At 43.8% G+C, this 16,330-nt stretch overlaps 1 protein-coding gene across 2 annotated transcripts in view; it reads right to left on the reverse strand.

The window, feature by feature from the left end:
• Nucleotides 1-16,330, reverse strand: part of LOC147120033 (disco-interacting protein 2 homolog A-like) — a 58,033-nt gene that overhangs the window by 29,366 nt on the left and 12,337 nt on the right. The window contains exons 3-9 of one of the 2 annotated variants that reach the window (XM_085985539.1): nt 15,272-15,383; nt 14,580-14,689; nt 7,690-7,820; nt 5,940-6,108; nt 5,524-5,694; nt 4,579-4,608; nt 3,097-3,158 (exon numbers count right to left, since the gene is read on the reverse strand). In XM_085985539.1, the coding sequence (XP_085841665.1) occupies nt 3,097-3,158; nt 4,579-4,608; nt 5,524-5,694; nt 5,940-6,108; nt 7,690-7,820; nt 14,580-14,689; nt 15,272-15,383 (785 nt within the window). The remainder of the gene's footprint in view (nt 1-3,096; nt 3,159-4,578; nt 4,609-5,523; nt 5,695-5,939; nt 6,109-7,689; nt 7,821-14,579; nt 14,690-15,271; nt 15,384-16,330) is intronic. The other variant, XM_085985540.1, reaches the window with a different exon arrangement.

The raw sequence follows: 16,330 nt of genomic DNA on the forward strand, positions 1-16,330 counted from the left end.
TGGTGGGTGACAAGTTGCCTTTTTGAACAGCTGCAGTATGTGTGTTGAAGGTACATCCACAGTGCTGTTTGGTAGGGAGTTCCAGGATTTTGACCCAGCGACGATGAAGGAATGGCAATATATTTCCAAGTCAGGATGGTGTGTGACTTGGAAGGAACTTGGAGGTGGTGGTGTTCCCATGCGCCTGCTGCTGTTGTCCTTCTAGGTGGTAGAGATCATGGATTTGGGAGGTGCTGTGGAAGAAGCCTTGGCGAGTTGCTGCAGTGTAGATGGTACACACTGCAGCCACGGTACGTTGGTGGTGGAGGGAGTGAATGTTTAATGTGGTGGATGGGGTGCCAATCAAGCGGGCTTCTTTGTCCTGTATGGTGTTGAGCTTCTTGAGTGTTGTTGGGGCTGCACTCATCCAGGCAAGTGGAGAGTATTCCATCACATTTCTGACTTGTGCCTTGTAGATAGTGGAAAGGCTTTGGGGAATCAGGAGGTGAGACACTCGTTGCAAAATACCCAGCCTCTGACCTGCTCTTGTAGCCACAGTATTTCTGTGGCTGGTCCAGTTAAGTTACTGGTCAATGGTGACCCCCCAGTATGTTGATGGTGGGGGATTTGGAGATGGTAATGCAGTTGAATGTCAAGGGGCAGCAGTTACAACACTCTCTTGTTGGAGATGGCCATTGCCTGGCACTTGAGTGGCACGAATGTTATTTGCCACTTATCAGCCCAAGCCTGAATGTTGTCCAGGTCTTGTTGTATGCGGGCACAGACTGCCTCATTATCTGAGGAGTTGTGAATGGAACTGAATACTATGCAATCATCAGCGAACATCCCCGCTCCTGACCTTATGATGGAGGGAAGGTCATTGATGAAGCAGCTCAAAATGCCACTGCCCTGAGGAACTCGTGCAGCGATGTCCTGGGGCTCAGATGATTAGCCTCCAACAACCACAACCATCTTCCTTTGTGCTGGGTATGACTCCAACTAGTGGAGAGTTTTTCCCCGATTCCCATTGACATCCATTTTACTAGGGCTCCTTGATGCCACACTCGATCAAATGCTACCTCGATGTCAAGGGCATTCACTCTCACCCCACCTCTGGAATTCAGCTCTTTTGTCCATGTTTGGACCAAGGCTGTAATGAGGTCTGGAGCAAAGTGTTCCTGGCAGACCCCAAACTAAGTATCGGTGAGCAGTTTATTGGTGAGTAAGTGCCACTTGATAGCACTGTCGATGACCCCTTCCATCACTTTGCTGATGGTTGAGAGTAGGCTGATGGGGTGGTAATTGGCCGGATTGGATTTGTCCTGTTTGTGGACAGGACATACCTAGGCAGTTTTCCATTGTCGGGTAGATGCCAGTGTTCTAGCTTTACTGGATCAGCTTGGCTAGAGGCACGACTAGTTCTGGAGCTATTTCCGCAGCTGCCATGGTGGGATTTGAACTCACGTCTCCAGATTATTAGTCTAGGCCTCTGAGTTACTAGTCCAGTAACATAAGCACTATGATATCATACCCGAAAATGGAATCCTTAGATCAAAGCTGTAATAGAAAAACATCTAGAAACTGAAAATATCATAAAAAGTAGTCAGCACAGATTCCAAAAGGGAAGGTCATGCTTGGCCAACCTTATTGAATTCTTTGAAGTAGTAACAGAAAGGGTAGATAAGGGTAATGCAGTAGATGCAATATACATGGATTTCCAAAAAGCCTTCCATAAGGTACCACATAGTAGACTCATGACTAAGGTCAGATCATATGATATTAGAATGGATAGCAAGCTGACAAAACAGAAAACAGAGCGTTAGGTTTAAAGATAGTTACTCAGATTGGCAAAAGGTGGGAAGTGGTGTTCCACAAGGATTGGTGCTGGGACCACTGTTGTTCACCTTTTGCATAAATTATTTGGACTCGGGAATTGGAAGTACAATTTAAAATTTTGCAGATGACACCAAACTTGGGGGTGTAGTTAATACGGAGGAGGACGACGACAAAATACAGGACGACACCAATAAACTTGCCGAATGGGCTTGTAATTGGCAAATGAACTTCAATATAGATAAGAATAAGGAGGCCACATACTCCTTGGAAAATAAGTGTCTAAATGGGGTAGAAGAACAGAGGGATCTAAAGATATATAAATCACTAAAAGTAGCGATGCAGGTTAATAAGGCCATAAAAAAAGCAAACAAAGCACTGGGTTTCATTTCTAGAGGGATAGAATTGAAAAGCAGAGAAGTTTTGTTAAACTTGTATAGAACCTTGGTTAGACCATACTTGAGAGTACGGTGAACAGGTCTAGTCTCCATATTATAAAAAAGATATAGAAGCACCAGAGACGGTGCAAAAAAGATTTACAAGTATGATACCAGAACTGAGAGGTTATACCTATTAGAAAAGGGTCTTTAAGATTGTGAAAGTGTTTGATAGAATAGATGTAGAGAAGATGTTTCCATTTGCAGGCAAGCCCAGAACTTGGGGCCATAAATAAGATAGTCACTAATAAATTCAAAAGGAAATTCAGGAGAAATTTCTTGACCCAGAGAGTTAAAATGTAGAACTCGCTACCACATGGGGTAATTGAGGTGAATAGCATAGATGCATTTAAGGGGAAGCTTGATAAGCACATAAGGGAGAAAGGTATAGAAGGATATGTTGCTGGGGTTAGATGAAGAAGGGTGGGAGGAGGCTCATGTAGTGCATAAACACTGGCATGGACCTATTGGGCCGAATGTAATTTTTCTGTGCTGTAAATACTTTGTAAAGTTACTTCATAGCACATCGAAGATGGGGAATTTGCTATCAAAAAAAGGTAGTGATAAGCAATGTTCCCTCTAAGCTGCGTGGCTATGCAGTTCTCTGGCGGTCGCTTGCAGCCCAGGACCGGCTTTTCCAGTGTGAAATTTCGCGCATGCGCGGAACTTTGAATGGGACATGCAGCCCGTTAAAGAGACTGCGCACCCACATTTAAAATTAGGGGGAACATTGGTGATTAGATACTCCATACTTCCCTGGGCCTAGATAGGTGATGTAATAAGGTAATAGAATGTATGAGGAGAAGTTGGCAACAAAAACAAGTCCAAAATAATGGTTTAGGCATACCTGTCGTGCCGGAGGGCTCTCATATCCACAAAGACTGTGGTTGGATCTGGTCCAGATGTTCCCTAGTAAACAAAGACATTGACGTCAACATTAGAAATGTCAAAAGAATAAAGGTTAGATAGTCATTAGTTTCATATGGTTCAAATAAATGGAACGTACAAAACTTCTCAGAATAGTGCTGTAACATGGTGTCCTGCCAAATCTACAGATACACGAAATAGCTTTCACCACAGAATATTCAAAATTACAGAGCACTATTTATACATCCAAGATTACACATCTTTAAAAGCATAATTACACTTTCAGCATTACAGACGTTATCAAAACAGATTATACATTCAGGATTACGAATCTCTTCAGCAATTTTAAAATAACTTTTTGAACAGCAAATACGATCAAGTCTCTCTACTTGGCCTCCAGCTAAAATTTTATTTTTTGTTTCCTTGCTAGAAAATGAGAACTAGTGAATGCCGTAGTACAGCAGGTGGGATCTAGCATACTGCTGTGCTAGACTAGATTGTTATTTGTAAATCAGGATAAAACAATAGAACTTTAACCAGTGGAAAAACAGTCTTATAGAATCAATTAAAGAGGAAAGAAAGTGCAAGAGAAATGGGCACAGACACCACTAACAGATTTCTGTTGCTGACCTAATGGGAACTTGGTACTGGATATTAGTTCTGGTCTAATCACATAGCACAACATCCCTTCTGAGCTAATTGTGTAGAACACAAGTGGGACTGAAATGTTTGCCAGTTTGCCATGAAGCTTGTGGCCCAAAGAAACATAGATCAAATAAAATGTAAAGAAGTGCCAAGAGGATTGGCCATAGCTTTGCTCCACAAGGGGAACTGAAAATCAGCTGAGGACTCTCAACACTCAAGTCAAGGCAGCATTGGTGAAGTCCTGGGAACAAGTTGTCCACTCATCATTTTGGCCACATTTGTTCCATAACTCTGGGGGAAAAAGGGGAAGGAGGAGGTTCTTATTCTCACTCCAAAAGAATAATGATACTTGATACTTGCCCCAGCTCTGCTGAAATCCTGCTCTGTACAAGTGTATATTAGTAATACAGCTATTTCAGTGTCCAGTAACAACCATGACAAAGTGCTGAGAGAAAGTATTTTAAGATAGTAAACTGGGCTATAGCATCTAGCACTTATCAGTAGTTCAAATTGGCTTCTGCCCCAAGACTTGAATGTGTGATCACACAATAGAATACGAATTGTGATCAAGTGCCTTATCATTAAAGCTATGCAATTTTTTTTAACCCAATGTCACTATACCTGTGCTCTTAAGTCATGTCGGTAAATTGCTTTTTGCATGAAATTCCATTTAAATGTTTCTTATTTACCCATTTGTTCAGATATTTAAATAGTGATTCTTAGCTTTGTCATTTTAAGATAAATAAAGTTTAAGATAAACTTTCGCTAGTTGGCTAAGGAAAGGACTTGGGGCAAAATAAAACACAAATTACTCTACCTGTTCAGCCAGCTTGCCCAGCCTGTGTGGCTGAGAGTACGAGGGAAGAGGAAGCGAGGAATGGAGATGACACAGGCCAGCCCAGAGAGAGGAAGGGACAGCCAGATTTAAAGAGAGAAGCATAAGCGAGAGACAAGAGACAAATAGAAACAGCAAAACAGTTACTGGAGACACTGGAACAACGGTTAGCAAAATCAGACTGCTGCTTTAATATAAGGATTTCAGGAAACTATACACAAAGCACAGCCATTAATTAAATCATAGTGCTGCTTTATGCACAAGGCATCTCAAGAAACCATTGACAAGGGCATGCTGCATTAAACAGTTATATACATCAAAGAAAAGAACAGTCTTAGTTCACATCTTCTTACATAGTTCCCATTCTCAATTTATATCAGCCATCGAGTCTAAATAAAGTGCAAACAAGAATGCAAATTTGGAATTTTCCTTCAAGTTTTGCTACACAGGGGTGGGATTGCAAAATCCCAAATGGCTCCCTTCACTAATAATGCAATGAGGTGGGAATGGGAGTGTTAACTGCACTAAAGTCACATCAACATTGTGTTGACTTGATTATTCCTGTTTTTTTTTTGAGGGGTGGAGTCAGGGCCATTTTGCATTGGGTAGACCCTCAGAGCACAACACAGGTTTGGATCAGTCAGTCAGGTCAGAGACGATTAGTACCGTTCCCTACAGCGCATAACAGTTTTCGTACAGATTTATCTCGTGACTTACTGGTTACATAATGCCAGGCATCACTGTCAAGCTTGCAATTTTGGCCATTCCAATGGTAACAGTGAAGCTTGGGGTTGCTGGGCATTCCTCAGCAACAGGAAGGAAATAGGAGACTATGCCTAGGCAAAGAGGGAATTACAGCTCATTGAAAGGAAATGCTGTTCCAATGTGTTGTCTGCTTAGATTTAGTTTTTAGGATGACATTCTCACCTGTAAGCAGATAGCTACATTGACCCTGCAGCCAAAGGTTGTACTGACAGCCCTCAGAGATAATCCAAGGTCCTTAAATAACTTTGAGAAGGATTGTGTAAGTGCTATTCGTGGCCGCTCCTCTGCGACCACCATACATGTCCGAACACAGGACAGATTCACACCTTTTGCCTGGAAAAAGAAAACTTGCTAAAAGCAGACCACAGAAAAATAGGACAAAAGTATACCATTTGTTAGATTTTAAAAACCGAAGCCACAGTAGTTTCACTTGGCACTCATCGCACTTGACGAGGAGAAACATGATTTGAAGAAAAAAAAAACATTTGTCATCAAGTTGTCACAGCATCTTCATATAAATGACCCAGTCAACTGGCACAGTTCCCTAGGTAAATTCCAGACTCATTATTGACATATACCTTGAGCGCATCCGTTTGCGCACCAAGTCCTTTGGTGCACATCTCCATGACAGAGTAGGAACAGAAAGTTACACGCACTTTGTACTGACTAACTGCAGAGAGCCAGAGGGAGACGTTACTCTCTAATTCAAGTGGAGGGACCAGGATGGACTGATGGCCCGAATAAACACTGGGGAGAGAGAAAAATAGATGTTTAACAATTATGAAAATGCATAACTGATGTCTCAGTGCAACATTGCGCACAGAGTGTACATTTAAACAATTGACCAAAGACATCATGAGTAATACTCAAAATAAAAATATAGAGATGGTTCCGTGTGGGTAAAAAATGGTCCAAAAATAATTCAAAACACGACTAAACCTGACAACTCACTGACCTAAGTGTTTTAGTGATTGCTTCCAAACCTCAAAACAATACTGCCCTTCATTCAAACTTGCTCATCACTATGTTAAGTAATAGAAAATCTGTTCAGGGACCTGACTTACCCAGTACAGTAGCATGAAAATTCAACATGTTCAAAATACACAATAGTTAAATTTTATGACATTTCAGTGTTTACAGATGTACAAATGACTCATTCCCAGCATGCTTGTTTAGGGTGTTTGATGAGAGGGACACACATAACGTTTGGTTAAAATTGGGATGAAACACTTTTAAGCTAATAAAGGTGACAAATTTATATTCAGAGATATAAGCACAAAGGGATGGACAAAACCAGAACATAAATGACATCCACGGTCAAAATAAATTTACAAATTAAAAACAGTATGATTTCAGTTTGTGCCAACAATTTGCCATAGAACATAAGCCAGTGCTGTTATTTATTCACTCAGGTGAAAAAGTAAGTGATATCCTGTCACTGTTACCATGTCTACTTTTCGCTCCTCTTATCTCACATATAGTCACTGCCATAAAACTAATGGTCTAAAATTGCTGGCAGCATTATTTCTAGCTGTCACAACAGCAGGAACCTCTTCACAATCCCTGTGAGTCAAGCATTTTGAGAAAGTGACATTCTGCCTTTTAAGTTAGTTTCTCTTGGCTCTGCTCATGCTACGCAAAGCTGCAAAGGTGGGTGAGTGACCTTCACTAATGCCATTTTAAAACTGGGACAAGTAATTGTCTCTCTCATTTTCTGCTCCATCCCTGTGGGGTACTTGCCTCTGTTTGGCACCTCCCGAGGATTGCAGCAAAAACTAGGAACTCTGATGCTAAAGGTTGCGAGCTTGAACCTGCACCCCACTATTCTCTACTATTGCAGGCTAATTATGCTGGACGTCACCACACTCTGAAATCCTGCCGTGTTTTAACAGAAAAAAATCTGTAATTTTCCACATGGTATAAACACCACACATGACTTGCGGTTCACAATATGCCATTTGTGAACCCAAACATATGTTCGAGACTTGTTTTGGATTGATCATAAATACTGGAAAGCAGTGGTTACAATTCAATACCTTTAATATGCATCTACAAAAGCAGGATGGGGTGGAGCATAGGGTGGCATTATGATTTCAATTCTGAAGTCTGCTTTGCTTGTTCAAAAGTATGACTGTATATTACAACATAACAGACACAGCTTTTATGATGCTGTCTCACATTAGCTGTAACTTATTTACATAAAAATATGGTTTTAGGCACCTCCATTGGTACAAACTGTTGAATTATGTAATTGCCATAGTGGAATTGAGTTCCTGTAGTTCAGTTTGCATCATTAGGATCAATAAGTTTTAGCAACAATTGTCTTACCTACAGAGGCACCAGAGAGCAAAGCCAAGGCCGCAATAGGGGTCAAGGCAAACTGCAATCTGTCGGGAAGGGTATAGCTCACACTGCAACTTGATGGAGCGACACATGGCACTTGTTGCTTCATGGGACATCTGTTGACAATAAGAACAATGCTCAAGTGAAGAGGTGTATATTCAAGAATTCCCCTCTTCCCCAAAGTAAATTACGAAGTTAAAGCCATTACAGCCCAGAGATTATGTTGTGAGAGATGATCACTGGGACACTTAACATGTTTGTGTCAATTTCCTGTCAGCCATTTTAAAAGAGATGTTAACCCATTTATAGGAACAGGTCAACTCCTCAGTTGAAATAGTAAACAAAGGAACTGGTTATAAGAACATAAAAAATAGGAGCAGGAGTAGGCCATATGGCCCCTCGAGCCTACTCCGCCATTCAATAAGCTCATGGACTCTAAGAGAAGGATGAACCATCTGTGGCTAACTAAGGAAGTGAAGGATGGTATCAAATTGAAAACAAAGGCATACAATGTTGCGAAGAATAGTGGAAGGCCAGAGGATTGAGAATTTTTTTTAAACCAGCAAAGGACGACTAAGAAAATGATAGAGAGAAGATAGCTTATGAGAGTATGCTAGCAAGAAATATAAAAACAGACAGTAAGAGCTTCTACATGTATATAAAAAGGAAGAGAGTAGCTAAAGTAAACGTTGGTCCCCTAGAGGATGAGACTGGGGAATTAATAATGGGAAACAGGGAAATGGCAGAGACTTTCAACAAATATTTTGTATCAGTCATTACGATAGAAGACACTAAAAGCATCCCAATAATGGATAATCACGGGGCTATTGGGGAGGGGGGGGGGACTTAAAACAATCACTATCAGTAGAGAAAAAGTACTAGGCAAACGAATGGAACTAAAGGTAGACAACTCCCCATGACACGATGGCCTGCATCCTAGGGTCTTAAAGAGGTGGCTGCAGAGATAGTGGATGCATTGGTTGCAATCTACCAAAATTCCCTGGATTCTGGAGAGGTCCCAGCGGACTGGAAAACCGCAAATGTAACGCCCCTATTTAAAAAAGCAGGGAGACAGAAAGCAGGCAACTATCGACCAGTTAGCCTAATATCAGTCATTGGGAAAATGCTGGAGTCCATCATTAAGGAAGTGGTAGCAGGACATTTAGAAAATCATAATATAGTCAAGCAGAGTCAGCATGGTTTTATGAAAGGGAAATCATGTTTGACAAATTTGCTGGAGTTCTTTGAGGATGTAACGAGCAGGGTGGATAAAGGGGAACCAGTATGTCGTGTATTTGGATTTCCAGAAGGCATTCGATAAGATGCCACATAAAAGGTTACTACACAAGATAAGAGCTCATGGGGTTGGGGGTAATATATTAGCATGGATAGAGGATTGGCTAACTAACAGAAAACAGAGAGTCGGGATAAATGGGTCATTTTCCGGTTGGCAAATTGTAACTAGTGGAGTGCCGCAGGGGTCAGTGCTGGGGCCGCAATTATTTACAATCTATATTAATGACTTGGATGAAGGGACCGAGTGTAATGTAGCCAAATTTGCTGATGATACAAAGCTAGGTGGGAAAGCAAATTGTGTGGAGGACGCAAAGAATCTCCAAAGGGATATAGATAGGCTAAGTGAGTGGGCAAAAATCTGGCAGATGGAGTATAATGTGGGAAAATGCGAGGTTATCCACTTTGGTAGGAAAAATAAAAAAGCATTTGCAAGGACAGCTAAGTTACTCTGAACACCAACATTTAATAGTTTCTCATCATTTAAAAAAGATTCTGTTTTTCTATTCTTCCTACCAAAGTGAATCATCTCACATTTCCCCACATTATACTCCATCTGTCATCTTATTTCCCACTCACTTAACCTGTCTATATCCTTTGCAGACTCTTTGGGCCCGATTTTGTGGATTGTGTGGGAAATGGTCGGATTCCCGGAATGTGGGGTTCTGACCCGAAAAAAAATGTCAGCCAGCTGCACGCAATTTTCCCTCAAGTGGCCAATTAATTTCCAGCATGTGGACAGCCTTGCTAATTGTCCATTTCTAGTCAGAAAGCCCCACAGTATGATGTCATCATTCGTGGTGCTTTCAAGGTCCACAGCAAGCATTGCTTCCTCTGTTGGCTTCCAAATGAACCATACAGGATGGCAGAGGAGCCTGCAGCAGCTGTGGCCAGTGCCAGACCCCGAGCTGCCTCCAAATTCAACGAAGCTTCACTGCAGGCATTATTGGATGGGGTTAGGGCCCACAGGGAGGTCCTCTTCCCTAGGTCAGGCAGGAAGAGGCCTCCCACTGAGACCAAGGCTGCATGGATGCAGGTGTCAGCAGATGTCAACTCGAATGTGCATGTAACCTTGGCATCACATCTCTAACTCCTTCCTCTACTCCCCCACAGGACCATCCAGAGCCCCCGTCCCCACTGTGGAGGAGGAAGAGGCTGTGCAGCCAGACTCCTCAGAGGAAGCTCCAACCTCTGAGGGCGCAGCGTCAACAGAAGTAAGCGCACCCTGCACCAGCACAGACACTCACACCTCGGGGGGACCTTCGGGACATAGAGTAGTGTTGTCACCTGGTGTTTCACAGTTCACAAGTGAGCCTCAGCAGATTCTGGAGACAGGGACAGCAGAGAGTCCTCATCGGAGGGCGCAGGACTCTGCCAGCTCAGCTCAGCTGCGCTGCATGTCGACCCTCTGCCTCTGGGTCCATCCGCAAGAGAAGAGGTGATGGATCTCCATGCACAGATGCAGGAGTCTCTGGCAGGTTTTGTCTCCAGGATCGCTGCGAGTGTGGAGCGAATGGAGGAGTCCATAGTGACCATGAGCAGAGCCTTTGTGGAGTCATTGGCGCATGAACGCATCACCATGGAAAGGTTGGCAACCTCCATGGAGGAGATAACTCGCCAGTGTATGGAAAACATGGTGAGTGCTCATAAGAGAATGACATCTCTTGAGGAGCGTTGGCCATCTATTGAACAGAGAAACCAGACCTTCATGGAAGTCCTTCTGAGTAGGACTGCCAGTGCAGATAGGGGTCCCCATGGCCCCCTAAAGCGCAGCAAGGTGCTCTCAAGCCACTTCCAAGCGCTGGCCCCTTCTGGCCTGTGCAGCTTCAGGTGAGTGAGCAGCAGCCTGGTGCTCCTGGTGCTCATCCTGCTGTTCCTGGTTCTGCTGCTGCCACCTCGGCTGCTGGAGATCCTCTAATGGCAAGAAGAGAAGGAAAAAAAGGCGTCCCATGCTTCTGGTAGATGCCTCCGCTGAGGAAGCGCTGAGTGAGGGGTGGCGAGAGGGGCTTCCCAGGAGATCACATTGGAGAAGTGTGTGAGGCTCCAACCTTCCACAGCTGTGCCTAAGCCTTGAAGAAGTAGCCCCAAGCCTGCAACAAGGTCCTTCAACATACAAATGCTCTCCGAATGACCTGCAGCTGAGAGCAAGCAAGCCGGCAAGCTTCACGCCAGCTTTCATCAGCGGGGTTCCCCGCAGGCGTGATTAGCGTGGGGAACCCTTGAAAATAGCAAGGGCCCCTTAAAATGGCATTATACATGCCAATAATTGGTGATTAGGATCCCGGCGGCCAGTCCCGCCAGCGGCAGGCGGGACTGATTCGGGTCGCAGAGAAACGGCGGTCCGAAAGTCAAATGGGGTGGGGAATCAGGCGGTGGGGGGTCGCGACGCCCTATTTCTGCAATTTCGGCCCCCGTCCACCTGAAAACCCACCCGACGGCTGGCAGAAAATCGGGGCCTTTGTGTCCTCCTCACAGCTTACTTTTCCACCTAGCTTTGTATCGTCAGCAAACTTGGATACATTACACTCGGTCCCTTCATCCATGTCATTAATACAGATTGTAAATAGCTGAGGCCCCAGCGCTGATCCTTACAGCACCCCACTAATACCAGCTTGCCAACCTGCAAATGACCCGTTTATTCCTACTCTGTTTCTGTCCTTTAACCAATTCTCTATCCATACGAATATATTACTCCCAACCCCACGAGTCCTTAAGCTTGCGCAACAACCTTTAGTGTGGCATCTTATCGAATGCCTTTTGAAAATCCAAATATACTACATCCACTGGTTCGCCTTTATCTACCCTGCGAGTTACATCCTCAAAAAACTCTAATAAACTCTAATAAATTTGTTAAACACGATTTCCCTTTCATAAAACCATGTTGATTCTGCCTAATCACATTATTGTTTTCTAAGTGCCCTGTTGCTTTAAGCATTTCTTAGCTATAATATGAACTTGTATTGCAGGCAGTGACTAGTGGGGTACCGCAGGGATCGGTCCTTGGACCCCAGCTATTCACAATATATATTAATGATCTAGACAAGGGAACTAGATGTAATATCTCCAAATTTGCAGACGACACAAAGCTGGGTGGGCGTGTGTGCTGTGAGGAGGATGTAGAGAAACTCCAGGATGATTTGGACAGGTTGGGTGATTGGGCAGAAGCATGGCAGATGCAATATAACGTGGATAAATACGAGGTTATCCACTTTGGTGGCAAAAACAGGAGGGCAGATTATTATCTGAATGGCAATAGATTGGGAGAAGGGGAAGTGCAATGAGACCTGGGTGTCCTTGTGCACTAGTCGCTGAAGGTAAGCATGCAGGTGCAGCAGGCGATTTAGAAGGCAAATGGTATGTTGGCCTTCGTAGCGAGAGGGTTTGAGTACAGGAACAAGGATGTCTTGCTGCAGTTGTACAGGGCCTTGGTGAGACCACATCTTGAGTATTGTGTGCAGTTTTGGTCGCCTTATCTGAGGAAGGATGTTCTTGCCATGGAAGGAGTTCAGCGAAGATTCACCAGGCTGATACCTGGGATGGCAGGAATGACGTATGAGGAGAGATTGGGTCGATTGGGCTTGTACTCGCTGGAGTTTAGAAGAATGAGAGGGGATCTCATTGAAACTTATAAAATTCTGACAGGACTGGACAGACTAGATGCAGGAAGGATGTTCCCGAGGGTCGGGGAGTCCAGAAGCAGGGGTCACAGTCTAAGGATAAGGGGTAAGCCATTTAGGACAGAAATAAGGAGGAATTTCTTCACCCAGAGAGTGGTGAACCTGTGGAATTCTCTACCACAGAAGGCAGTAGAGGCCAATTCATTAAATATATTCAAGAAGGAGTTGGATATATTTCCTAAGGCTAAAGGGATCAAGGGGTATGGGGAGAAAGCAGGGACCAGGTACTGAATTTGGATGATCAGCCATGATCGCATTGAATGGCGGAGCAGGCTCGAGGGGCCGAATGGCCTACTCCTGCTCCTATCTTCTATGTTTCTATGAACTTCTTTAATGCAGTTAAAAGTTGCATTGGTATTCTGGAATTTATGAGAGAGTAATGATTTCATAAAGGAGGTTTTATAGACAGTTGGTGCAAACGTTCTGTGGGTAAGGGGAAGGACTGAATGTGCATTATCCAGCAGCAATGTTTCAGCCATGGTTCAGTTGGTAGCACTCTCGCCTCAGAGTCAGAAGGTTGTGGATTCAAGCCCAACTCAAGAGATTTGGGCAGAAAATCTGGGCTGACACTCCAATGTAGTACTGTACTGAGGGAGTGCTGCACTGTCAGAGGTGCCACCTTTCAGAAGAGATATTAAACCGAGGCCCCATCTTCCCTTTTGGGTGGACGTAAAAGACCCCATGGCACTATTCGAAGAGGAACAAGCGAGTTCTCCCCGGTGTCCTGGCCAATATTTATCGCTCAACCAACATCGTTAAAATAGATTATCTGGTCATTATGACACTGCTGTTTGTGGAACCACGCTGTGCGCAAACTGGCTGCCGCGTTTCCTACATTACAATGACTACACTTCAAAGGTACTTCAGTGGCTGTAAAGCGCTTTGGGACATCCCGATGTCGTGAAAGGCACTACATAAATGCAAGCTTACTTTCTTACTCAAGTAGTTAACTTTTAAGCTGGTGGATTTAGGTACTTTTAACACTTGTAATTCATAATACTATATGGAGGTACAGATCAAAATGGATAATCGTCAAAGGAACAAGTCCAGCTGGAATTAAAAAAACTAAAAATGCTCTCTAAAAATGCCTTCACTGGACTCAAATCTTGCTTCATTGACAAGATTTTATATGTGTCCACTTACCAGAGGTACGATGATGGCCCTACCTAGTCTCAGCTTCCTCACCATACCCAGGCTTAAAAATGTGCTGTAATGTCCTTAACATAAACTTGAGGTCATCCAAAACTCGGCTGCTCGTGTCCTAACTCGCACCAAGCCCCTTTTACCCATAACTCCTGTGCTCGCTGACCTACATTGGCTCCCGGTTAAGCAACGCCTCGATTCAAAATTCACATCCTTGTTTTCAAATCCCTCCATGGCTCGCCCCTCCCTGTCTCTGTAATCTCCTCCAGCCCCATAACCTCCAACCCCCGCCCCCCACCCCGCCGCCTCCAAGATATCTGCACTCCTCTAATTCTGGCCTCTTGAGTATCCCTGATTATAATCGCTCAACCATTGGTGGCCGTGTCTTCTGTTGCCTAGGCCCTAAGCTCTGGATTTCCCTGCCTAAACCTCTCCTCCTCTCTTTCCTCCTTTAAGACGCTCCTTAAAACCTATCTCTTCGACCAAGTTTTTGGTCACCTGTCCTAATTTCTCCTGATGTGGCTCAGTATCAAATGTTTTGTCTTATAATACTCCTGTGAAGCACCTTGGGATGTTTTACTACATTAAAGGTGCTATATAAATAAACGTAGTTGTTAACAAATATAATCCATCTACTGGATGACCATATTTATACAGTGAGGGGCATGGAAGGTCAAATTACTTTGTACAGTTTGCTGATTTTTATAATTGCCACAGCTGCCTCAGTAGCGCATACAGCTTTCTACAGTAAAGACTCCATACCTTCACTCCTGCCAGGATTCCGGTAGTGGATACACTGAAGTCCAAATATGCCAACATTTCAGGTGTTGGTGCTTTGTATATTTGAGGAGGCTTCTTCCGGGGTAGGTCATCTAATCGAAATACGTAAATCATCAAAACGAGATTTCCTTAAAACATCAGTACTAAACTCACCAGGAAAAGTGAAAGAGTTTTATTTCCCACATAATAGTATGCTCAACTTAGGATTGTGTACTGCTGACACTCAGTAATTTTACATTCACTGCCCACAAGAAGCAAAATAGACTCGGGCTGGATCAGGTTAATGTATTTAATAGGATGTTATTTACAAGGTTCACATCTACCCTAGAGTTTTCTTGGGTACAGCGGGGGTGGCAACTCCCATAAGTTATCCGAGCACCTTACATTGAGCAGTAAGCCCAATATCTAGCTATTCAACAGAACAACAGTAGGACCCCCTTGTGATCCGAATTGGATGCTGTGTCTTTCATATGTGCTCTTCTTCAATCTTTCTGAAGGCGAACTGAAACATTTTAGTGAGATGAAGCTGGATAAAAATGTTAAGCTATTTTACAGTCAGCAAGTGAATGTACAGACTAACAGTTTTAATCAATTCTCCCTAACAGATTTATAAACATGAAGGCATCTATTATCAAACTAATTTATAGCTTTTTCAATAAATAACAAAATCCTACCGGTATCTAAAACGGTTGGCCAGGTCTTGATATCGACGGCTGCAGCTGCCTCCTTTGAACGAAGTAGTTTCAATATAGCTTGTGTTGTGAGTATGCAGACAGATTTGCTTACCTAGAGGGACAAAAGGAACAAGTCAGTGACCAGAACCTCTACAGAATCATTGGAGATGCTCAGTTAATGACCAGAATATGTACAGCAACAATGGATGTACCATGCAGAGACTTGAGCTGCCCAAAACACCATCTCATTCACCCAACCACCCGCTATTTCCCCATGGTCATTTTCTGCTGTAGACATCGCAACGTGACAATTTCCTTCACAGAAACAAATTGCTCTAGCTTTCATCATTCCTACACAACGAAATCCAAAAGTCAAAAACAAAAACAGAGGATGCTGTAAATGCACAGTAGGTCAACTGGCATCAGAGAGAAAGATAGCCACTGTTTTGGGTGGGACTCTTCAATCAAATGAAACATTTTTTTAAAATTTGTTCATGGGATGTGGGCGTCGCTGGCAAGGCCAGCATTTATTGCCCATCGCTAGTTGCCCTTGAGAAGGTGGTGGTGAGCTGCCTTCTTGAACCGCTGCAGTCTGTGTGGTGAAGGTACTCCCACAGTGCTGTTAGGGAGTTCCAGGATTTTGACCCTGCAACGATGAAGGAAAGGCAATATACTTCCAAGTCAGGATGGTGTGTGACTTGGAGGGGGACTTTGAGGTGGTGGTGTTCCCATGAGCCTGCTGTCCTTATCCTTCTAGGTGGTAGAGGTCGCGGGTTTGGGAGGTGCTGCCGAAAAAGCCTTGGCGAATTGCTGCAGTGCATCTTGTAGATGGTACACACTGCAGCCACGGTACACCGGTGGTGGAGGAAGTGAATGTTTAAGGTGGTGGATGGGGTGCCAATCAAGCGGGCTGCTTTGCATTGGATGGTGTCAAGCTTCTTGAGTATTGTTGGAGCTGCACTCATCCAGGCAAGTGGAGAGTATTCCATCACATTCCTGACTTGTGCCTTGTAGATGGTGGAAAGGCTTTGGGGAGTCAGGAGGTGAGACACTCGCCGC

Source organism: Somniosus microcephalus, chromosome 4, assembly GCF_052327205.1.
Source record: "Somniosus microcephalus isolate GS21.2 chromosome 4, FLI_Smic_1.0, whole genome shotgun sequence".
NCBI classification, from domain to species: domain Eukaryota; kingdom Metazoa; phylum Chordata; class Chondrichthyes; order Squaliformes; family Somniosidae; genus Somniosus; species Somniosus microcephalus.